The sequence below is a fragment of the Balaenoptera borealis genome (genome assembly GCF_965194805.1).
Source record: "Balaenoptera borealis genome assembly, chromosome: 19".
NCBI classification, from domain to species: Eukaryota; Metazoa; Chordata; class Mammalia; order Artiodactyla; family Balaenopteridae; genus Balaenoptera; species Balaenoptera borealis.
The window spans coordinates 60,022,441-60,047,311 of record NC_138878.1 but is presented as its reverse complement, the minus strand read 5'-3'; the positions used below and the strand labels follow the sequence as shown (position 1 = coordinate 60,047,311).

The 24,871-nt window shown below is 57.5% G+C and overlaps 1 protein-coding gene across 1 annotated transcript; it reads right to left on the bottom strand.

The window, feature by feature from the left end:
- Positions 1-389: 389 nt before the first annotated feature.
- Positions 390-23,887, bottom strand: PPP5C (protein phosphatase 5 catalytic subunit). Its single transcript, XM_082370187.1, has 13 exons — positions 23,729-23,887; positions 17,368-17,609; positions 10,176-10,323; positions 9,364-9,485; positions 6,476-6,541; positions 6,056-6,154; positions 5,034-5,139; positions 3,494-3,636; positions 3,293-3,380; positions 2,389-2,429; positions 2,113-2,291; positions 1,095-1,176; positions 390-912 (listed from the first exon to the last, which is right to left on the bottom strand). Exons 1-13 carry the CDS (start codon positions 23,847-23,849, stop codon positions 850-852), a joined length of 1,500 nt encoding a protein of 499 aa, XP_082226313.1. The 5' UTR covers positions 23,850-23,887; the 3' UTR covers positions 390-849.
- Positions 23,888-24,871: the final 984 nt, after the last annotated feature.

The window sequence follows — 24,871 nt, the reverse complement described above, 5'->3', positions numbered from 1 at the left end:
GGCGGGTGGAGACGTCTGCTTCACTGTGTGATGCAAGGACCGAGGCCGGCCTGCCCAAGAGGGGTCTGCCCCGCTGGGCCGTGAGCAGCCTCAGTGAACACTTGCCGACGGGGATCGGCAGAGGCAAGGAGCAGCTTCTGCTAGCTTTTGCTCTGCCCTGGTCTCCCCCACTGCACGTGAGCCGTTGATGGGCACTCTCTGTCCCAGGCGGCAGCTCTCCCTCAGGAGCCCTCTATGATGGGCAAAGGGGCTGCTGGGCTGGCTGGCCCCAAGACCGGCCTGTCCAGCTCCAGGGTGCCCCAGGGAGATGAGAGATGAGGGGATGGGACTTTATGAAGCGGTCACCCCCATCCCCAGCAGCTCCCAAGGCTCCACCATCGGAGACAAGCTGACTTACAATAATGACTTTATTTTAACATATTTAATTACAGACATAAAAGAGCCAGGAAGGGGGTGAGCCCCAGCCTAGCCCCGCCCTGCGGCTGCCAGGAGCGGGTGAGGTGCAGGTGAGGCCTCCCTGATGACCCTCCTTCCAGGGGTCTTCCTATGGCGGGGACCTATTGCTTTAGCAGGGGAGGGGCCACGCAAGCAAGGGGGCGGGGAAGCCTCTGGGCCCCGCCCCACCCAGCAGTGCTGGCCTCCCTCCAGAATGCCCGCTCGGTGCCCCACCCTCCGCCTCTCCACCTCCTTCTTCTTTGTCCAGGGAGCAGACCATCTGGCCAGCCCCCCACCCCCTCTGCAAACCTAAAGGGGAATAAATACAAACTTTACAAAGTAAAAGGGGGGTCCAACGTTGCCCTGGGCCGGGCCTGGGGTCGGATGGGGAGCAGGGGCCCTGTCACGTGGGCCTCACATCATCCCTAACTGCAGCAGCGTGCTGGCGTAGGCCATGGGCTTGACGTCGGGATGAGGCTGAGAAACCAGAGGCACACAGGTTAGACACGGACAGAAATGGGCCGGTGCGTGGAGGAGGGTCTTCTGAGCACCAGATGCAGAAACCAGCCCTACCCCTGAGAGCCGTTATGCACTCATAAGAGCCTCTTCCCCCCGGGGCCCAGGCCAGGGAGAGCAGGGGACCCAAGGGGGTGACTCACCACTGCTGTGAACTGGTGGAACTGGGGCCGCAGGTCAGAGCCCCGGAGGTGGATGTAGGCAGCTTTGTTCCCCATCTGGTCGCTGCGGGGACAAGGGCAGAGGGGCCGGTGTGGTCCATCAGAGGCTGGGTGGGCCTGGGGCATCAAGGAGGAGGAGGAGCAGGGAGAGGGAGGGAGAAGAGCCCTGGACAGAGTCAAGGACACAGACGGACAGAGAGGCTGACCAGGCAAGAGAGAGGAATCCAGGTGAAGAGGGGCCCAGGGGGCCCAGGCAGAAGGAGTGAGGATGAGGGGGAGAGAGGGCCACGTGGGAGCCGGGGGCGGGGAGAAGAGGGCCCAGGGAGCAGGGCTGGCAGAGGGCCTTCCTGACAGGGTGGGCAGAGGGCACGGGCAGCCCCACAGAGGCAGGACTCTTGCCAAAACCTGGTCTCCAGGCTGACCATGCCCTGGCTCTAGTCAACAGGAAACACAGGGGACAGAGGAACATGGTGTCTGGCCACCTGGGGATGGAACGGCCAGAGCACAAGAGACTCTGGTTTCTTCAATCAAAAACCAGCAAGGGGGAGGGCAAGAAGAACAGGCAACTCGAAGATCAGGAGACTGAAAACGTGGCCCTTGTTTGGGTCCTGCTTGGAAGAAATCGACTAAAATGAGACACTGATGAGAGACGTGGGGAAATGGAACGCTGGCTGGGTTCAGGTGACCTCTTTTCAAGGTGTGACAGTGGTATCACAGTTACATACAGAAAAGAAGAGTTCCTTCTTTCAGAAATACACTAGGGCAACAACGGGCAGAAGAGAGAATGCCTGGGGTTTGCTTTACAATAGCCCACGGCAGGGGTAGGGGTGGTGAGAGCTGGTAACTGCTGAACCTGGGTGACAGGTACGTGGGCGTTCATCACACTATTTTATCTACTCGTATGTATCCTTGGAATTTTCTATCACAAAAAGTTAAAAAAAGAAAACCACCAGTGGGCGGAGAAGACAGGCCCAGATGGGTGGGGCAGGCGGGGACGTACCAGTAGTTGGGGGCAGAGAAGACGGTGACGCAGCGGCCGCTGTGCGCCACCTCATAGCCCTCGGCCTTGACCTCGTGGCTACGGATGATGTAGTCCAGGTTGTTCTCCTCCAGGAAGGCCTTGGTGACGTCGGGCCCGAACTGGCAACTCACACCCCGCTTGCTGACCGAGCGCCCGTTCTGGGGAGACAGGGAGCTCAGGGTGCCCGCTGCCCCTCCAGCCCGCCCGCTCTGCCCACAGCCCGCACCTGCCGGCCACGGCCCCGGGCAGACTGACCTGCGGCTGCGGGTCCGACCAGAGCAGGTCGCACATGGGACCTGGAAGGGAGCAGAGGGGAGCGTCGGGGCCTGATGGAGGGCAGGGGAGGGGCCATCCACCGCGGAGCAGGCATGGGGCACGTGGGACAGGACCCTGAGCCGCTGCCCGCCTCCCCGCTGACCTCCCCCCGGGAACAGACCCCATTCAATCCGTTAGGGCCCCAATGCTGGAGGGAGCGTTTTTTTTGTTTGGTTGGTTTTTTTAGCCGCACCACACGGCATGCAGGATCATAGCTCCCCAACCAGGGATGGAACCCGAGCCCCCTACAGAGGAGCGCGGAGTCCCAACCACTGGAGCGCCCTGGGGCCAGGGAAGTCCCTGGAGGGAGCTTTAAACACTGCAGTTCTGACCAGATCCCTCTGTTGCTCAAGCCTCTGTGGCTCCCACTGCCCTAGGAACAAAGACCAAGCTCTCCACCCGGACCTGAGGCCGGACAGGCTCTGGCCTCACCAGCCCCTCCGCGCCCCGCGCTTGCCGGGCTGCACTCCTGCGAGAAGGCACCTCCTCCTCCCGCCCCGTCGGCGTTCGCGTGGTGCCCCCAGGAGGCCCCCCCACGGCCCGCTACCTCCCCACTCCACCCACACCCTCTCCCCACAGCTGTGTGCGGTTAACACTCCGCTGTCTGTCCCATCACGTCACTCCAGGGGCAGCCGGTGAACTCACAAATAAACAAATGACCGCTGTGTGCTGCGGACACTCATGCTCCCCGGCCAGCACTGCCTCACGAGGGAGGTGCACTGACCCAAGTTACAGGTCAGGAAACTGAGGCTCAGCCTTGCTGTCTCCTGCCGAGGGCGCAAAGCCCATCCGGGGCAGGGCTGGAGCCCCCGAGCCCCAGGAGGGAGGGGCTGTCCCCAGGCACCTGAATCTGGGGGCTGCCGACTCCGCTCGATCTTCCTGATGTCGTCCAGGGTGACGCCGTCCTCACTGAACAAGCCCCCGTGCATGATCTGGGGTTCAGGAGGGAACAGCAGCGTGAGGGCAGGGGCCAGCCACACCCCAACCCTCTGGCTCGCTGCACCGCATGGCGGCGGCGGCGGCGGCGGGGGCGGGCCTGCCTCACCAGCACTTTGCCGTTGATACACTGGGCCAGCGGGAGCCACTCGAACACCTCGCTGAAGAGCTCGTACATCTGGGCTGTGTACTTGGCCTTCACCTCACCCTCAAAGCCGTAGATCTGGTTCATGTTGTCTGTCTCATGGTTGCCTGGCCGACAGCAGGACAAAGAGAAACCTCAGCACCGCTGGGCGCCCTCTGGCTCAGACCCCGGCCAAGGCTGAGGAGGACAGGCCGGTGGCCCCAAGCCAGTGGCACCCACACAGCAGCTCACTGGTCCCTCCCAGAAACCCGGCGGGGTGGAGACACAGTTTTCAGTCCCCTTTCTAGAGGGGCAAACGGGCCGAGAAGGCACATGGCCACAAGGCCCAGGCCTGCACTGATCATCACGGAGTGGGTGAGGCCTGGGTTCAGCCCTGGCCCTGACCCCAAGTGACCAGAAGCGTGTCCCTTGCCCCGGTGAGCCTTGGGCTCCTTCTTGAAGGACTTGCCGTACGTTTCCGGCTGGAAGTACCAAGGAGGGGGAGGTATTGACAAAAAAGAGGCCCCCTGCAGAATGCCTGCTGTGGGCCAGCCCCACGCCGTGCTCTTATCTTCCCACCCGCAACCTCATTCCTCCCTCCTGGGGCTTGGGGGAGACAAGGAAGCTGCCAGGCCCCCACTGAGCATCTGCCACATGCCAGGTCCTGCTGCAAGAACTCCCCGAACCTGGCTGTGAACCTGCCCGGTGTCAGCACTCATGCACCCAGGAGCCCCCAACCCAGCCCGCTGCCCTCACTTCCTCCTGGTTCTCGTCCTCTCCTGGCTGCATCTCCCGCTCAGCGCCCCACCTCTCAGCAGGCAGGTCCTCCACCGGCGGCCCTCACTCCCTGGTGAGCTCATCCTGCCCAGTACCACATGCACGCTGAGGAACCCACACTTTACAGCCCCCCAGGCGCCCCCAGACCGCTCCTCTCAGCCTCACAGCCACGTCCAGAGCCAGGCTGCCCACCCTCCAGCCCACACCCTGCTCCTCCTGCCCCCCCGTCCGTCAGTGGCAGCCACAGGCCTCCAGATGCTCCAGTCAAAACCTTGGAGTTCCCCCTTTGACCCCTTCTTTCTCTCACACCCTCCTCCAGCCCACTGGCAAACACTCTGCGTTCTTTGAAAAGTGAGCCCCAATCCAACCACTGTTCCCACCTGGGTCCAGCCACCACCAGTCTCCCTGCTCCCACTCTCAGCCCTTGGCTTGTTCCCCACACGGAGGCCCAAGGGATCCTCTTAACACCAGAGAGAGCTCCTGACCCTCCTCTGATCAGAGCCTTCCCATGACCAAGTCCTCACCGGGGCCCACAGAGCTCCATTAACGTGATGCCGCTGCACAGTGCACAACCTGCCCGACCTTACAGGGCAGGCCCGTGCATGATCTCAGTGAAGACACAAAACAAACACAACTGCAACTGGTATCCCCACTTCTTAGATAAGAAATGGGAGGCTCACAGAGGAAAAAGCGAGGGCTCTGCCCAGGTCCCCACACTGACCCCAGACCCTGCTGCCTTCCAGCTCACCTCGAAGTAGGTGAAAGTGATCAGGGTACAGGAGCTTAAAGCCGAAAAGGGTGAGGATCACTTCTACAGAGAAGGAGCCGCGGTCCACGAAGTCGCCATTAAATATCTGCCCTGTTAAGGAAAACAAGGGTGGGGGGAAGTGCTCCCTCCTCAGCCCCTCCACACCCCGGCTCCTCTCGGCACTGCCCTGGGGTCGAGAATGCCAGCAGGGCTTGGGGCATCTGGGCTTTCGTCTCTCCTCACTGTGTGGGTCTGGCCCAGCAGCTTGGCCTCTCTGAGCCTCGGGGTGGTAGTAAGGTCTCCAACCTCGTCTGCTCCTCAGGGAAACTGATGGCAGAGGGGGAGACCCCAGGTGGTCAGCCGGCTTCAGCTCTCCTCCCAATACAGGCCCAAAGCCACAGGGCAAATGAGACACAGGCCCTCCCACCCGACACTGCACAGGCCTGGTAGCCCCACCCAGTGGCCATTCATCAGGCAATTGTAACATCAGCAAATACTTATTCAGCATGGACCGCGGGCCACTGAGCACGTCACAGGTATTAACACACTATTCCTCTCAGTAGCCCGATAAGGGAAGCCCACTTTACCACTATCTCTTCTCCCCATTTTACAAACAAGGAACCCAAGGAACTGTGAGGTGAAGTGACCTGCCACAGCCATAGCTGGAAAACGGCACAGCCAAGAGGGAAGCCAGGTGTGGGCAGGGCCAGGCGCCCCACATATATGCTCCTATACCACACACATCCAGCCCTGTTTCAAGCCGGGGAGAAGCTGGGGCTCGGACACCCTGGCCACCTGCCCAGGTCACACAGCAGGCGGGGACTGGCCCTGGCCTGTCTGGCCCCAGAGCCCGGAGCGCAAGGCCGCCAGCCGCTCCACCCCACCTCAGTGCCAGAGCAAGCACTCAGGCCTCTCCCTTCTCAGGCTCATGCCTGCCTCCCAGAAAGGGGTTCCTCTCCCTCCTGCACCCCACACCCGGGAGGCGGGGCAGGGGAGGGGCCTGCCCTTCCGAGGAAGGATACGTAGGGGTTGGTGTCCGAGGGTAAACCGTTGAGCTCAAATATGTTGAGGAGGTCATAGAACTGGCCGTGGGTGTCCCCGCACACTGTAATCTTCTCTGTCTGGAAGAAAAGAGGCCACCGGAGAGGGAGGGGCCCAGAGAGAGATGTGGGGAGGGGGCAGGGGGGAGGGGAGGGGTGAGAGGTCACAGCAGACCGAGAAGAACCATGCAAAACACACAGGCAGAAGGCACAGAAATGAAGAGGGGAGGAGAGAGACAGCCAGGAGGAGAGGGACAGGGTGGGGGAGGAGGGCAGACATCAGGGAGAGAGAAGGCAGACCAAGCCCGGTGGGTCTGTGAGTTTCTGAGCTCCGTGGCCCCTCCCCAGCCAGGGAGCCGCCCGCCCCGGCCCGCCCGCCCGCACACCGCCCCCAGCGCGCACCTCTTTGAGCGTGGTCTCCACGAGCGTGCTCAGCTTGGAGAGGACCTCTTTGACCTGTACCAGAATCTGGAAGGCAGGGCAGGCTGTGAGTGGGGCCAGCTGGAGGGCCTGCCGCCCACCCCAGCCCCAGAGAGACTGTACTGGCCAGGAGACGCTGCTGGGCTGAGGGTGAGGGCGAGGCGGGGAGAGGAGACGAAGGGGCGGGGGAGGTCTGGCCGCGCGGGTGCTGGCCGGGAGCAGAGGCGGCCCCCAAGCTGTGACCCGCGTGTCCTCTGCGGCATTTAAACATCAGGATTATTTCATGGGAAAACCTAGATTCTTGGTTTCTCTTAAGACAGTCAGCATGGATGGACCTAGAGACTGTCATACAGAGTCAAGTAAGTCAGAAAGAGAAAAATAAATACTGTATGTTAACACATATATATGGAATCTAAAAAAAAAAAAATTGGTTCTGAAGAACCTAGGGGCAGGACAGGAATAAAGATGCAGACATAGAGAATGGACCTGAGGACACAGGGAGGGGGAAGGGTAAGCTGGGACGAAGTGAGAGAGTGGCATGGACTTATATATACTACCAAATGTAAAATAGATAGCTAGTAGGAAGCAGCCGCATAGCACAGGGAGATCAGCTCCGTGCTTTGTGACCACCTTAGAGGGGTGGGATGGGGAGGGTGGGAGGGAGATGCAAGAGGGAGGAGATATAGGGATATATGTATAGCTGATTCATTTTGTTATAAAGCGGACACTAACACACCACCGTAAAGCAATTATACTCCAATAAAGATGTTAAAAAAAAACCAAAAACAATCAGCATCATGAAGAAACACACAGGATGAAGCCAGATGTGGAACACTTTATAAAACAACTGGCTTGGAAATGTCTAAATGTCAATGTCACGAAAATCTCCCAAAAAGGCTTGAGACTGCTCTAGATGAAAAAAAGGTTAAAAAGGCAGGTCATATGCAGTAATTGATCCTTCAATGGATTCCGGATTTTGTTTTTTTATTATTATTATTTTTGGCCACGCCACACAGCTTGTGGGATTCTTAGCTCCCCAACCAGGGATTGAACACAGGTCCTCGGCAGTGAAAGCACAGAGTCCTAACCACTGGACTGCCAGGGAATTCCCCAGATTTTGGATTTTTTTTTTTTTTTTTTAAAAACAGCTAAAAAGAATGTCTGGGGGGAAAAACTGGGGAAAATTAAAATATTTGTCTAGAAACACAGAGTATTAGTTCTTTCAGATTGAAGATGACCTTGACAATGTCATGTACACCTGACAATGTCTGCAGATCTTATGGACAGCCTGTGGACTGTTTGCATTAGTCAGTATTATTGTATTGGTACTAAATTACTAAGGTGGGATGACTAAATCATAGTCACGTAGGAGAACGTCCTGTTTTTAGGGGATACAGATTATGATGCAACTCATTCTCAAATGGTTCAGGAAAAAGAAGAAAGTGTATGTGTATACACACACCCATATACATAGAAAGATGACGTGAATGTGTCAAAATGTTAACGGTGAACCTAGGTGAAAGGGGTATGATGTTAACCGCACTGTTCTTTTGACTTTTCTGTAGGCTTGACAATGTTCTAAATACAAAGCTGGGAAAACAGAGTGTGAAAGAAAAGAGGAGGGAATTCCTTGGTGGTCCAGTGGTTAGGACTTGGCACTTTCACTGCCAGGGCCTGGGTTCAATCCCTGGTCGGGGAATTAAGAATCCCACGAGCTGCACAGCAGGGCCTGGAAAAAAAAAAAAAAAGTAGGAGATGTCCACTTCAGGTCAGAATGTAAAGAGTTTGTAAAAGACTGTCATTCTTGCCCTAATGACGAGGACAAGCCAAAAAAAAAAAAAACAAACAAACAAACAAAAAAACCCCTGAAACATCTGAGAGCAAGGACACAAAGAAACCTAAATTAATCAACCCTTCCCTGGGAGAAAGGGACCGTGAGTGCATTCCTCCTGGCAGCGCGCCAGGAGGGCAAGACCCTTCAAGGCTGAGAAGAGGGGAAGCCGGCAGAACCCTCGTGCCTGCGTGGGCTGGCATTACAGAGCCCCGAGGGGCCCCGCCGCAGAAGGCCTCCGCCCTCGCCCTCGGATTCTCTCCCACGGCCACCCAGAAGGCGAGGCACAAGGCGGCGTGGTAGATAGAGGCCATCTGAGGCACAAAAGTGGGGGTGAGACTAAGGGCGGAGAACTCCCCAGCCACCCCATCTTGGCAGCAGGGCTGAAAATCAGAGCGCTTTCCTCCAGTTCCAAAAGCTGGAGACTTTACAGCATAAAGACATCCCTGGGATTTTGCCAGGACTAAGATCCCAAGCCCTGCTGATGGGAGAGTCCTGATTCCACTCCGAAAACATCTGAAACCGGCGGTGAACTAAGTCTAATAAGACCTGCCCCTAAACTGCAGATGAGGTGGACACAGACCCTCACAATAGCAGCCCGACAGAATCAGGTCCTGCCGTTACCTGAAGGAAAGTTTTGTCTCGGTCGCTACTACTCTTTTACACAAAATGTCTGGCATACGATAAAAAATTATAAGACGCAGAGAGCACACGACAGAAGCAGACCCAGAGATGGTGGAATATCCAGACAGAGACTTTAAAATAACTATGAAAAAAATGTGTTAAAGGATCTAGCAGAAAAGGTAAATGACATGCATGAACATATGGGGAAGAGAGATGAAAGCTATTGAAAAAAATAACCCAATGGAAATGCTAGAAATAAAGAATTCATTTGCAGGGTGCCCGGCACACCACGGGCTCAGCAAGTGTTCGCTGCCGGTACCACCCTTCTCCTCTCGCGCCCTGTGATGGGGTTCAGGCCCGGCTGTGATGCTATCCTGGGGTCACAAGCGCGTTCAGCCCTCGACAGGGGCGTTACCTGGTAGGCGCATTTCCGGTGCAGTTTCTTCTGGTCCTTGTACCACTGCATGAGCTCTTTCATGAAAGTGATTGTCACCTTGCCGTCCTCAAGCTTGGGTCCGCTGTACTCATCCTCGATGGCTGGTGTGTGAATGGGGGGATGAGAGTCAGAGGCCATGGCCACTGTGAGGGTGGGAAGTAGGGCCTGGCTCCCAGGCACGGGGCAGACACGGCGCTGGACACACAGGTTGAGAGGGGGATGGAGTGAGAGAAGATGCCACTCCCCGGCTGGGTCCTCTCATGGCCCGCTCCTCCCGTTCAGGTCAGCTCAAAGGCCCTCTCCCCGACTTGACTTGACGGCACTTAACACTGTTAACTGACTAGTCAATCCTCTCTCCCCACTAGGACACCAGCTCCAGGAGGGCAGGGACTGTTTTGTTCTCAGCTGTATCCCCAGTGCCTAGAACAGTGGCACCTACTAGGTGCCCAATAACCATCTGTGGAATGAATGACAGACTCAGCTGAGCGCCCAGAGGACCTATGGACAAACCAGACACAGGAGGCCCGTGACGGGTGAGTGCAACCGCGGAGGGCAGGGTGGGTGGTACAGCAGGGAAGCTCGCCCAAACCCGGGACCTCCAGCCCCAGCTCTGGATTGTGGAGTCCCCAGAAGCGCAGGCGAAGGAGCAACAGGCAGTGTGTGCGGACAGGCACCAGAAGCACCAGAGCCCCATCCCCCCGGCGCCCCAGCATGCACTGGGAATGGAGGGCTCAGGCAAAGACGAGGAACGCTCTGGGCCAGGCACAGCGGGGCACCCCGGCCTGACTCACTCATGCTCTCGATGTCGAGCGAGTCCACAACGGAGCGCCTGTGCTCGTCGCCTGCGATGGCCCGCTCGAAGGCCTTCTGCTTCACGATCTTGTTGCACTCCTGGTATTTCATCTTGGCATCCTTGTCGTGGGGCTTCACCTTCACCACCTGGGTGCATGGGTGGGTGAGAGGGGAGGGAAGGAAAGAGGCATCAACAGCCAGGCCGGGGTCGGGGCAGAGGAGCCATAGGGAGACGGGGACGCCGCGGCTGCCCTCGGCCTGCCTGGCCCGGGGCTTCACGACTGCTGAGCAGAGCAGCCGCGCCGGGTGCACTAGGGGTGCAAGCCTGGGCTCGCCTCACCTCTAGGCCTCGGCCTCTGCATCCCCAAACTGGGCCTGACAGAGCTGCCCACACAGGGCTGCCGGGTGGGTAAACGTGCTAACCCACGCAGATGCTCTTAATAAATCGTAGCTCTGACCATCATCAAAATAAAACTGGCCCCGCTTCAGCTTCCTCATTGGAATCAGAGCGGGCTGAGGTGCACTTTACTGATACCGTTACAGTCAATGCCAAGGGGGGCGGGATTGACAGGAAAGGGTGGGACGGATCCAAAGTCCTAATTTACAGCCCAGACTCATCTGAAGAGGCAATGACTTGCTGGATAACCCGGCCTCGCTGAGCCGAAGTTTTCTCATCTGCAAGATGGGGGAGATGACAGGCTCCACCTGCCAGGGCTGTTGGGGGTGATACACAGGGCCTGGCATGCAGCCTGGGCTCTGCGGGCAGCAGCGGGCACCTAGTGGTGACGTGGCCCTTGTTCAACCTTGGGCGCTGGGGAGACCCAGGACAAGTGAGTTCCCTCAGTTTCCTCCTGTGTAAGGTAGAGGTGACAGTGCATCTACCCTAGGGGGCTGGGAGGACTAAACAAGTGAACACTTGTGAAGTGTGTGCAGCGGTGCCAGGCGGGAGTCAAGTCCACATTAGCGCAGGCTGCTCTTCACGGCCCCCTTTCGTGGGCTGCTGCATTCATTAAACGAGATCGTATGGAGGAAGCAGCAGGCACACGGCTTTGGGACACACTTAGTTCTCAGGAAAAGGAGCCTGTCCTCTCCGCTCTCCCTACCTTCTATCCCGCTTCCTACAAACTCTGATCCTCCAAGCTGAGAGGCAGGCAGGGCTGCATTCAGATCCCAGCTCTGCTACTTACTTGCTGGGTGACCCTGGGCAAGTGAATTCACCCCTCTGAGCCTCAGTTTAGTTATCTGTAACTGTTCCTGTAATTATTAGTGGACCCTGCCTGACCTGCGCACTCTGTTGGCCTCCCCAGGAGCGGACTCCCACAGCTCCTGTGCCGGGGGGCAGAAAGGGGGGTGCCAGGACTGGTCCTCAAGGGCAGGGATGCCCCCCAGTGGAAAGCCTGGCAGAGTGAGTCAGAAGCCTGGGAAAAGGCATCTGCTAATAACCCCTGAGGGTCGGTGTGGCTCACGCCCCTGAGAATGGGTGTGCAGGCCAGGCGGTGGGGCAGGAAGCTGGTTCGGGGCAGGCTCAGGCTAAGGCACCCTGCCAGGCAGCTCCACCCGGGGTAGGGGTGCGGTGCCAGGCTTGGGAGAAAGGCAGCACCAGACCTTCCCTGGAGTCCTCCCCACCAAGGAGACCTTACGAGTCCACACCTCAGGACGAAGTCCAAACCACCACTGGGCCTGGCCCACAGAGGCCCGCCCACCCCTCCACGTTCCCTGTTTGCCCAGCACTACCAGCCAGACCAAACTCCCAAGTCCCCAAGTGTGCCAGCTCCTTCTCACCTCCAGGCCTTGTACAGGCTGCCCCCGGCCCAGAACACCTCATTTCTACCTCCAGCGACTTTCTAGCCCCTCCTCCTCCTCCAGGTCTCAGCTCCCCTTTCCCCTCTCCCCCAGGCTGGGTCAGGCACCCCCTCTGGGCTCACACAGGGCCCTGGGCTCCCCCCGCCCGCCCCAGCCCTGAGCACTGCTGGAGACGGGTCTGCCTCCCCACTGGAAGGCGGCCATGGCCATGAGGGCAGGGCTGAGGCCGTGTCCCAGCTGTGAACGAATGCCCGGAGCGGATGGATGCCCCACTAAGCATCCCCTCTGAGCCACCACCCTGCTCTCAGAGAGCTCACAGGCTGGGCTGCGGGATGCAGGCAGACACCGACGACCCCGGGAATAAAGGGGCGGCAGCAGCGACAGCACACAGCTAAGTGTTCCAACACTCACCATGTGCCTGACGCTGTAAGCGATTACCTTGCTCACTGTATCCTTAGAGCAGCTCTATGTGATGTTATCACATCTCCATTTGACAGATTAGGAACCTGAGGCCCAGAGAGGTGAGGGCACTGACCCGAGAAGACAGGATTCAGTTCTCTCCCTGCTTAAGGTCCTGCTCCCCTAGGCACGCTGGGATGTGCTCCCCCCCCCCACCGACCGCTGCCACCGTCCCCACAGTGCCCCGCACGCCCTCCAGGGACACACCGTCGTGGTCACGAGTGCAGGCTCTGGGGCCAGGCCTCCAGGGTCTGCATCCAGGCCTTCCAGGGCAGGCAGCCATACCTCTCCAGCCTCCCTCAGCTTCTAGAAAGCGAGGGAGGTTGGAGAGGTGGAGGGTGGCTGTGAGAATTTAACATCAGGCCCAGCGCAGGGCCCAGCAGCGAGCGAGTGCCTGTTCCAGGGCCTGGGGCTGCTGCGACTGCTCCTATAACTGGCTGCCTGGCTGGGAAAGGGAAGTGACCCTGCCAGGCTCCCGCTCCTGGGGAAGGTCGTTTGCTCCAGGTTGGAGGGGCCTAGTGGGTCCCAAGGCCTGTTGGGTCAGAACTGAATGCTGGACTTTTCTTTAACAAGTGGGATCTGGGTTGTATCCGTGTCAGTATCCAGATTCTGATCGTGATGCCAGATATGTCACTGGGAAAACTGGGAGAGTGGGATCTCTGTGTTACCTCTTACGGCTGCGTGTGAAGCTACAACGCTCTCAAAATAAAAAGCTGCTTTTAAAAAGTGGTATTTTCAGCTGGGGGTATTCACAGGCAGTAACTACAATGACTCGAATCAATGAAACGATAACATAGGCTTGTGATCCCCACGTGAAGCCATGGGGGCTGCGCGTGTTTGGGAATTGGGAACTCTTGGATTTTAGAAAGGTGACACAGTGCACCCGCGTGCTGTATGTTACAGGACACCTCCAGCAAGTCCGGCTGGCACCTGGTAACCACACACACTCCCGTTTCTGCAGTGAAACTTCTAGTCGCACTACATGGGGGCAAACGAGACCATCAACGGCCTATTAGTTCAGGTCAGATTTTGCCACCAAATGAGTTGCCCAAACTTACCAGACTATTTTTCACAATGGCTCGGGTTTAGAACTGAGGTGAAGGACTGTAGTCTGGGAGCAAAAGCTGACTTCAGGGGACCCACATGACAACGTGTGGCGGGCCATTACGATTATTTCCAATGCAGAGGTGATGGGATGCAGCCCAGAGAGAGGCCGTGCCTGCCCGTGGCACACGGGCAACCAAAGAAGCCAGGGGTCTGGGGGAGGCAGTGGGAAGCAGGACACTAGCGTTTTCACCCCACGGGTCGAGACCCTCCAGTGAATTCATCTAGGAGGTCACACCAACATTCCTTCCATAATAAATCAGAGTGAGACCATCGGAGTACACTGCCTGAGCTAAGGGCGATGATTGTGTCAACAAGTCTGGGACCAGGCTGTGCCTTCCTGGCTGCGGGACCTTAGGGCAGTGACTACTCTCTGGGCCTCGGTCTTCTCACCTGTAAATCAGGGATAGTAAGAGTCCCCACTGCGTAGGGTTGTCATGAAGATCACATGAGTTACCACAGCACGAAGGTCACCAGCGCGCCCGGCCCCTGAGAGCGCCGTGTCAGGTGTCAGCTGTGACCGTTCCTGTTACTATCATACGTCCATACCTTAGCGGGACGGGCGTTCGTACAGGCTAGCGAGGCAAAACGCATTGCTAACTGACTGTGTTGGGCTATGCTGTAAGAAGAAACCCAAACGCAAACCATATTACAAACCAAACCCCAAAAATCCCAGGAGAGGGTGAGGAGTGCTGAAGGAGTCCCCCAGATCCGGCCTGGGCCCGTGTGACTCACCACCTGAGTTCCAGCCACAGACGGGAAAGAACACAGGTGGAATCTTCTGAGAAGAGGACCCAATAAGGGGGCAGGGAATCCTGGAGCCAGAGTCCCCCGGAAAGGATGAGCTTGGAGATGAGGGGCGTTGGTGGGGGGATTCAACATGGACCCATGGAAAGGGGAGATCAGGTCCTGCCCTGGAGGGAGAGCAGAAGAGAGATGCCCCACCCCCCCCCGCCCCCTAACAAGGCCCTGTGCCTGCACACAGCCCTTCCTGGGGGCCGCAGGCTCTTCCCCAGACACCCCCAGGAGAAAGCGCACCCAGTACTGAGCAGGGGCAGGCCCTACTCTGAACGTACTACTCTTGCCGAATCCTCACAAGGCCACTGAGGCAGGCTCTGCTGTTCTCTTCCGTTTACAGATGAGGACACTGGGGCCGAAGATCCAAAGCTCTCAGAGATACACAGCTCATAGCCGGGCGTCCTGACCGTGGAGCCGGTGCCTCCAGCCCCTGCATGAGTGACCTTCAGAACCTGAGACTATGACTCACAGTAAGAAATAGATATTTTATCAAATCTAATACACATCCGTATTCACATAAATGAAAAATACTCTTTCACAAATATATACGTACTTCCTCCAAACAATGAACTGCTGTCTTCTTCTCTATTCTATTTGATGAAGACAGAAGTGCTGGTCTCCAACTGTTACACTGACTTCACGGCCCACTAACCATTACAAGCATGGACTATGGGTTCAAGTCTCAGCCCTGCCACTTCGCTGCTGGGTGACCTTGGAGGAGGGACTTCCTCTCTCTAGACCTCTTTTTCCTTCTTGTAAAGTGGATTGAACGCATTTTCCTTCTTGTAAAAAGCATGTCAAGAGCTCACAGCAGAGCTAGGCCCACAGTGAGTAGGCAGGTGAGGAAACTGAGGCTGAGAAAAGAAAGGTCCTTCACCTGAGGGCCCAGGCTGCTGTGAGACAGAGCCTCAGGCTCTTTGTTTAACCAAGGTCACATCTTGGTTCCGCCTCCAAGGATGCCATGATTTAAGAGGGGGCCGGGGCACATCCTCCGTGAAACTCCAGCATGTCACAAGATAGCCCTGGAGGTAGAGACTCTGGATGGGGAGTCACCCCAGGGCCCAGCCCCTCTGCCCTGCACCCAGAGTCTGATGAAACATGTCAGAAAGGACGGCCTGCAGGCAGGCAGCTGGCCCAGGCGGGCAAGGATCTCAGGCTCGTGCAGGGGCTCCCCAGGGCTGCTGGCAGAGTCCTCACAGGGCAATGGGCCGTGACCCAGCCCCCAGGGCATCCTCAAGGCCCGGGAGAAAACTCAGAAGCAGTATGTCCACAAGACGGCTGCAAGTGACCTCTCAGCCTCATGGAATATGCGGGGCGAGGCCCCAGTCTGGGCCAGAGCTGTGCCGCAGACCTGTGCTTGGGGTTCCTCTCATCTCCTGCCCCCTCCCATCTCCTCCAGGCCCCTCCCCCCATTTGGGGACCTGCAGGAAAGCCCTGCCCCCATCCAACCCCACCTGTCTTCCGAGTTACTCTTTACTGAGCCCTCCAGCCCTATGATCTTTACGCACACCACTTCACCAGAGCCCAACAGCCGCCCAGGAGGTGGCCACTCCTCTTGTCACCATTCTCCAAATGAGGACGCCAAGGGACAAGGGAGAGGCTTGGCTGGGGAACGGCCTGGGAGCCCACGCTTGTAAGGGCTCTGTTCCGCTGCTCCTTCCTCCCTCCTCCTCCCGGGGGGTCACCCCAGCCCCCTCCTCCATTCCGCCCCTCAGTCTCTGAATTATCTCCTCCTCCAGGCCTCTGCCCCACCCTGACACAGGTGCCCCCGGCCCAGCGCCTGGCTCGAGCCTGCACTTGGCCTGACAGCCGCCCTCCTCTCGGGGCCAGCAGCCAGCCCCAACCGTCTGACCTGGCTCCCTCCATCTGCAGCCTGTGGCTCTCAGCCTCCCCTGTCGCCTCTCCCGACACAACAGAAGCTGCTCAGAGTGCGTGACAAATGACAGGAAAGGAGGGAGTGCCGGGTGCGTTGCGGGGAGGGGGGCAGAATGATCATTCATTCAACGAACACTAAGCCCCTGTTGGATGCCAAGCACCAAGCCAATGTCCAGAATAAACAAAACCCCTACTCTCGAGGAGCGACTCTCTCGAGTGGGAAAGACGCAGGCCGGAGGGCTGGGCTGCCTGCGTTCAGACCCCAGCTCTGCCGCTCGCCTGCTGCGTGCTGGTGGCAGGGGACTTGAGCCGTCTGGGCCTCAGTCACCCCATCTGTACGATGGGAGTAATCACAGTTCCCACCTCGCAGGGCTGCCGCGCAAGTCACTCGGCCAGCTGACGAGAAGCGTATAGCGCATGCCTGGCACGAAGGCGTGTGCTCCGGGGGTCCTTACCACTAGCGCTATCATCAGAGCACTTACAGTGATGGGGTGGCAGATGAGCGAGTGAACTGGTGAATTCTTGCCGTCCTCTGGGTCCCCTCCCTTGTCACCTCGTTAAAACACACCCCCCGTTTGCTGTCCCTCTACAGCATATCACCCTAGTCTATTTTCTCCCAGGCCCATATCCTCACCTGCAACGATTCTGTGTACCCTCACAATGACGGGTTTGTTTTTTGCCCTCCTCTGAATTATAAGCTCCACCAGAAGAGCTGTGTGCCTCTTGTTCACCAACAATAACAGCAACAATTATCATAATACTTAATTATTACAGAACAGCCCCTAGCATGACTACATGCTAGGGGCTGTTCTAAACACTTGGAAAGCAGAGGCTCATTTATTCTTCACGGCAACCCTGAGAGGTAGGTCTTACTGTCCTCCCATTTCACAGATGTGGGAAAGAAGGCACAGAGAGGCCAGGCAACTTGTCCCAGGTCACCAGGCAACGATGGCAGAGCTGGGCTACAAGCCCGGCTGGCATCTGTTGGATGAGCAGGCGGTGAGTAAACGTGTGAATGGCCTCCGCAGACCTTCCCCATCTAGTCCAGCCGCACACCCAGAGGCCGTCCTCCCCCAGCCCGCCCCGCCCGCCCCTCAGCACCCGCCCGGCTCAGAAGCTGCAAGCTGGCTCGCCCCCCGAGGCCCGGCTCACCGTCTCGTAGTCGCGCAGGGCGGCCCGGAACTTGCCCAGTGCCATGTTGCTGGCGGCCCGGCGGTAGTAGCCCTTGATGTACCTCTTGTCCATCTCGATGGCCCGCGTGGCGTCGGCCAGCGCGTAGCCATAGCACTCAGTGCGCAGGTAGGCCAGGCTGCGGTTGCCATAGTAGATGGCATTGCTGGGGCTCAGCTCGATGGCCTGGCTGTAGAACTTGATCGCGTTCTCGTAGTCCTTGGCTGTGAAGATGGAGGAGGAGACGCATGAGGCAAGGCTGCCACCGCCCAGCCAGAAGAGGCCCCTAGGCTGGGTACTCGCCCAGTCCCCCAATTTACAGATGGGGAAACTGAGGTCCACAGCTGAGCTCAGAAACGTCTCTTCAGCCCACCCCCCTTCCCTGTCCTGACTTGTCCCACCCTAGCACAGGCCTTGTCTCCTCAGGCCCAAATCCCTAAGACCCCAAATCACTTCCACACACCCATCCACCCAACCATCACCCCCCACAAGGCCCCAGGTGGACAATACTTCTTCCAGGACTTCAGGAGGGTCTTACTGAACGTTCCCCATGGCCTGGAGAGGATATGTTACTGAGTGCCAGACCTGAGCTGTGAACCAGCAAATGTGAGTCTGCCCTGAGCCCCTTGGTTGCCCAGCCCCCCAAAGCAAGTAAACAAGCCCGAAGAGGGGTTCTAGTAGGAGAATAAGAAGTGGGAAAGGAAAAGGAACCTACTTAGGTCTCAAGAAGGGGACATTTCAGCAGAGACCCAAAGGAAGTGACAAACCAGACCAGAGGAAGAGCTTTCCCAACAGAAGGAACAGCAGGTGCAAAGGCCCTGGGCGGGGGGGGGGGGGGAAGGGGTGACAGAGTATTATTTCCAGGACCAGCAAGGGGGTGGTGTGGCTGGGGTGGAGGGAGCTGGGGGAGGGCAGGAGATGAGGGCAGGGAGGCTGGCAGGACAGATCCCAAAGACCACAGCCAGAGCTGGGTGTGGACATCAATGTTCTAAGTGTGGAGTGACAGGAGGTGACATCTGGCCAAGGGGAAAGGTCAATTTTATTTGAAATGAGCTACGGCCATGCCTTGCACGTTACATCTCGGCCCGTGGAATCCTCACATCCCCACGGCATAAGCACTGCCTGGTGCTCACTTTACAGCAAGCCACAGAGGTCTTGTTCAAGGTCAAACACTCAGTTTGTATCTGCAGAGCTGTCTTGGGCCCCGCCCGTGTGGCCATTCAACAGGCAGGAGACCAAAGCTAGGAGGTGTACCCGAACTGCGGGGGCCATGATGTGCCAGGTGCCACGTGGGGCTCTTGGTACCTGAGTCGCCTCACTGAACCCTCATGGCAACCCTGAGGACAGCTGCTTTAGCCCCATTCTCCAGACGAGGCTCTAAGAGGGAAACCCCATCACACAAAGTGGCAGGCAGGAATTCTGAGCCAGGCCAAGACCCAAATGCTCCCACTCTCATCCTCCGTACCAGGTGGCCTCTCAGTGGGAGCCTGGCATAGAGACAGGCACAGACACAGGGGCAGGTAGCCTGGGCCCAATCCCTGGCTCCACTCCTTACTAGCTGTGTGTCCTTGGGCAACTTACGTGCCCACTCTGGTCTAAAGTTTCAGAGAGTCCTCCAGACACTGAGCCTAAAATGAAAATTCCTGCCCTAACTCCCACTATTCTTTTCTCCAGAGCCATCTGATAAACCATGGCTTTCCTTTGTTTTGTTTGCTTATAATCCATCGTCGCAATTTGAACCTAAGCCCCATAAGGGCAGGGGCCCTGTTTGTCTTACTTCTTTGAACCCTTGCCCTGTCTGAGGACACAGCAGCCCCCAGCCCTGCCCTCCTGGGGCGCACAGTCCAACTGGGGGGTGGGAGTGACACAGCACACACAGATCCACCCCCAGAGTTGTTACAGCTGGGGCAACCCAGAGGGGATGCTGGAGCTGAGACCTGGAGGAGGAGGAAGAGTGAGTCAGGTGAAAAGAATGGAAGAAGAGGATTCCAGGCTCCATGAATGGTTCCTGAATGAAGGAAGGAAGGAATGAAAGAAAGAGAAAGACAGGACACACCTACACTAGAGAAAGAAGCCAGGTGCTGGGAGATGCCAGGAACAATATAACAGCGATTCCTTCTGCAGGCTAATGTCTGGCAATCTTTCAAATGGCCCGGATGTCACCTCCTTTGGGAAGCCTTCCTTGACACCCAGGCTGGGTCAGGCACCTCTCCGGCTGCCTCGGCCCCTGGGCTCCCCTATCCCAGCCCTGCCCCCTCTGGGTAGTCACCGTTAGGCGATGGGTGTGTCCCCCAGGATGGTGAGCGCTGGAGGGCAGGCCCAGGACTTCCCAGAAACACGCAAGGGCAGAACCAGGCAGCCCGAGTCTGACTGACCCTCCCTGGAACACCAACACCTTCGAGGGCTCCTTCCAGCCTCCCGGCTGGGCTCCAGAGGCCGACTGGCCAGCGCTCTTGCCGGGCCGTTCGGCATGGGGTGGGGAGCCTGGTGTCTCGGAGCCTGACATCTGGCTCTGAGGATCCCGACCACGAGACCTTGGGCAGACAGCCTCCCCTCTCTCAGCCTCAGCTTGCTCATCTGAACTGCGGGAACCACAGTCGGCCCTGCCTCATGGGTTGCTTGTGAGGGTTAAAGGAACTCCTGGATGAAATGTGGCTACAGCAGAGAAAGAGGTCAGCAGAGGCTTGTAAAAGAAGTGAATAAATGACTAAATGAAAGGAAGAGACTAGAGCAGAGGAAACAGGAGGGGCCTGTGCTTCACACAGCTACCCAGTGGCACCAGATCCCAGCCCTGCTCTATGTGCTCGACAAATATGAGCGCATTTAATCCTTAAGAGAGGCCCCATTTTAGAGGAGGAAACTGAGGCACAGAGAAGTTAAGGTTTGCCCAGGGGTCACACAGCAGGTAAGAGGAAGAAACAAGATTTGAACCCAGGCAGCCGGAGCTCTTAAGCCTGTCTACAAACTCTTAGACTCAGAGGCCTCCTGGGGGGTCAAATAGAACCCCTCTCTTTTTACAGAAGGGGGTGGGGGGCAATGAGGCCCAGAAAGAGGGGAAGAGAGCTGAACGACATTGGGGATCAGGCTCTGCCCCACCAGGGCCTCTGGAATGGGCCTGAGTTCACAGAAGTGATCCAGCCATGCTGGTGGGGGCGGGGGGCCTGGGGCCCCTCTTCTCCCACCACGTTGAGCCCCTGGGGCCCCTCTTCTCCCACCATGTTGAGCCCCTGGGGCCCCTCTTCTCCCACTGGGGCCAGGACAGCTCCAGGTGAGGCTGTGGGTAAGGACTCTGAACGTGGGCGCCAAGCACGTGGTGAGGAAGGGGGATATCCGGGCTGTGCCGCTCACACACTCTGACCTTGGGCAAGCGGTTTCACTTCTCAGAGCCTCAGCTTCCTCTATAAAACAAACAGGCCCGCTCCCACCTAGTGCTCGGGGGAGGATTAAACAAAGTGGTGTACCTGGCCACCATGGGGGCTCAATTAAGGCGAGCTGTAATTATTCTTTTTATTGTTATTCCCCCAGCCCTGGAGACTGGGGCTCTGTGCCTGCAGCTGCCTGCCAAACAGCAAGGGACCTGGACCAGAAGGGGCATTCCCCTCCGTTCCAGCTCAATGCCAGGACCGCTGGCTACCTGCCCAGTCTCAGGCCTCCTAAGAGCTCAGATCCCAGGTCCTGGAGGGCAAGGAGCCCTTCCCGATGGCCCACTGTTTCCCAGAATTCCTCCCTCGCCACAGCATCACCCCCATACTTGCTGCCCCTCTCGATCCCCATTTCAGGAACAGCCCCACCTTCCACACCTCCACCAGCTGGAGACTGGACCCTGTCCTGGACACCTGATCCCTCAAGCCCCAAAGCCAGGCAGTCACCCTGTCCTGTCAAGTCAGCCTCCAGAACATCTCTCAAATCTATTCTCTCACTTCCAAGCCGAGAACCCCTCTCTGCCCTGGTCTGGCCTTCATCCTCTCCTGCCCAGCCTCCTCCCAGCTCTCCCAGCATATGCCCCCTCCTGCCCCTCCAGAGGGGTCTTCCTGAAGCACAAACCCAATCCAGTCCTTCCCCACTCAGAACCATCCACGGCTCCTCGAGTCCTCAAGTGGAAAGCTCAGGCTCCTGCCTGCAGCCTCACAGTAAACTCCTCTGGCCTCTTACACTCCAGCCCCACTCACTTCCTTGGTGCCAGGCTCACCTCTGGGCCTTTGTCATCCAGCTCTTCCTGCCTGGGGTTCCCTCCTCCCTCTCTCCAGGCGGCCGCTGTCATTCTCCCTCTGAAACATTTCTTGAGTCGATTTCCGTCTCTCCAGCCTAGTGGGCAGCACCCCCCTCCCCACTCACCTGTCCACCATTCTAGTCTCCTTCCTGGTCTCCAGCCTTGCCCTCGGATCCAGTCTCTGCAAGGCCGCTGAGGGATCGCCTTCAAACACGCTAATCAGACTGTGTCGCTCCTCTCTTCAAACCTTCCTTGGCTTCCTACCACCCTCGGGATCACGTCCCTGACCTGCCTCCAGGGCTCTACCTTCCAGCCTCACCTCTCACCAGTCCCACCTCCTTCTCGCTGCTCCGGCCTGACCTGACTTTCCCACTCTTAAAATCTGTTCGTGCTCCCACCAGAGGACAGCTCTCCACTAATGCTCTGGATTCCTCCCATGCCCCACCCCTCCTCCAGGGCTCTGCTGCTGTAGCTCTCCTCTCTCTCCTGCAGGATCAACTCTCTCTCTATAGGACCATACTCTTAGTCTCTTCTATTCTTAAAAAAAGGCACCCTCCCCCCCCATTTCTCCACTTCCTCTCAGAACCAAAATTCTCAAAACCCTTGTCAACACTTGCTGTCTCCACTTCCTCCTTTCCCATTCACTCTTCAGCGCCCTTCCCTCTGGCTACCATCGCCATCATCCCCTAGAAACCGCTCTGGTCAAGGCTCCCACCAACATGTTACGGAGGCAAATCCAACGGTCAATGCTCGGTGCTCGCTTTGGCAGCATCCGACCTCAGGTACAGCCCCTCCTTCTAGAAGCACTCTCTTCTCTCAGTTTTCCTGATTTTCCTTCCACCTCACTGACCACTCCTACTCAGCCTCTTCTGTTCTAAATCTTAGAATCCCTTGAGGTTCCGTACTAGGCCCCTTCTCTTCTGAGGAGACCTCACCCATTTCCAGGGTGTTCCAGTCCGCGCATAGGCTGATCATGCCCGAATTCCTCTCCAAAGAGTTCCAGACTGGCCCGTCTACCTACTCAATGTCTCCTCTTGGATAGCAGAGTCAAATCCACACTAGTCTATGCAGTGACTTGTGACACCCTACGTGATCTGGCCCCTGTCCTAAGCTTACCTTGTACCTGTTTCCCTACTAACTCGTTAAAGTTCCAGCCAAGCCAGCCAGTCTCTTTTCATTCCCGACCTCAGGCCCTTTGCACAGGCAGCTCCACCCACCTGGGCCACTCCTTCCCAATTCTCCTTCTCAACTTAAATGCCTTCTCAGTACGATCTTCCTTGACCGCCCTCTCTAAAGTAGTAGCCTCTAATCCTTATTCTCTACTTCACACTCCGTTGGGGTTTTTCCAAAGGACTCATCACAGCTTCTAAATATTTTATTATTTATGTGTGTTTACTCAATGTCTGATTCTTCTGCTAAATTACAAGATATATAAGGGCAGGGCTACATCTGTCTCATCTGCTGCTACATCCCTGAAGTCGAGCATGGTCCTTAGCACATAGCAGATGCTCAATAAACGTAATGAATTAATGAATGTATGGGTGCCCCCGCATCTTTCTTTCCCAAGATCCTAAGTCATACTATTCTTGGGATTGCCTCACCTCTACTCCCAGAACCTCCCTTCTCCTGGTGTAACCCCAAATCTCCTACTTCCTTGCCCTCCCATCTAATGATCTATTCTTCACTCCCATGATTTCCTGCTCTATTGGGACAGTCCCCCCCTCCCCCCCACTTGGTGTCTCTCCACTTGGTAGCGCCATCACTGCTCCGCCCCATGTCACTACTTGGTAGCGCCCTCTTCAGGTCTCACCATAAGCTGGCACCTCTGGGGTCTCACATTTGGTAGTGCCCTCATTCCCGTCCCCCTCCCGTTTCACACTTGGAAGCGCCTTCCTCAGTCTCCCCACTTAGCACCCGCTCCGTACGCCACTTCTAGGTGTCATCCCTTCTCTCAGAAGGCCCCTCTGTCGCCCCTTGGTAGCGCCATCCTCGGCCTCCCCACGCCCAGTCACTTGGTAGTGCCTGCCCCGCGCCCAGGCTGCCGCTCCTCGTTGCCATGGTTCCGCGCGGGCCCGGCACCCCATGACCTGGGCCGCTCTCCACCCTCCTTCGCTCCCTCCAGGGCGGGCGCACCTTTGAAGTAGTCGTTGGCCTGTGTCTTGAGCTCCTCTGCCCGCTTCAGAGCGCCATCAGCCGGGGGCTCATCCCGGGGGGGCTCAGCACACTCAGTCCGCTCGCCCTCCGCCATCGCCATGCCGCAAAGCGACCCCCCACCCTGGCAACCGCGGCCAGCGGCACCCGGCCGAATCGTCGCGAAGGAGTGCCGAGTTGCCGCTGCCGCTGCTGCACAAGTGTCGTAAAGCGCGGGCCCTGAAGGCTCCCTTCGCGCGCCTGCGCAGGGCGCTTTAGCCGTAGAGCGCGCGGAGAAGGTGACCAGAGGGCCCCCCGACGGCGCCCTTCCTAGCATGAGCCAATGGGGAAGGCGAAAAGGGGCGCGCGGGCAAAAAAGGCCCGGCGTGGTCCCGGCTCCCAAAGTTCCGTGTTCCGAGCTGCAGAAGTTTCTCGGGGTCTTAAAGTGGGATTTCCCTGCCGTCTTCTCCCGTTGGTAGGTGGGTTGCGAATGCTGCTGGTGGGTGTGGCTTTTCTGCGAGGCAGCACCATGCCCAACGCGGAACCGGAGCCGGGGGTCCAGCCCTTCTGTCACTTTACCTGCGTGACCTTAAACAAAGAAATCTTCCCTTCCTCTCTAGGGCCTCACTTACCCCTCTCTGAAAAATGGGCGGTTTCTCAAACCAACACCAGAAAGGGCCAGTGTTTCTAAGTTATTAATTAAAGGTGCCCTGGATCCCCTAGCCCTGAGCTAGGGTTAGAAGTTTGTTGCACCATTTCCTTTCTCCTTCCTCACCCCCCAGTCACCAGCCTTCCATGGCTCCTCAGTGCCCTTAGGAGAAAACCCAGACTTTTTCTGATGACCTAAGAGACCCTGAATAGTTTAGCCTCAGGCAACGTCTCCAGATGCCACTCCCATCCCCAATCTTCATTCACTGTACACCGTTCCAGACTATCCTTCCTAAACCCACAGCCGCTACTCAATACCGAACTGTAGCACTAAATCCTTTAAGGCTCCACTCTGGCGCCCCTCCTGGGGATAGCACGAGCTATCCCACCCCCAAAACTTCTTGTCCTGGCAATCTGACCCTACCACATCCAACAATCACCCGAGAAGGTAAATACTAGTATCATCTCCATTTTACAGATAAGGACACTGAGATTTGC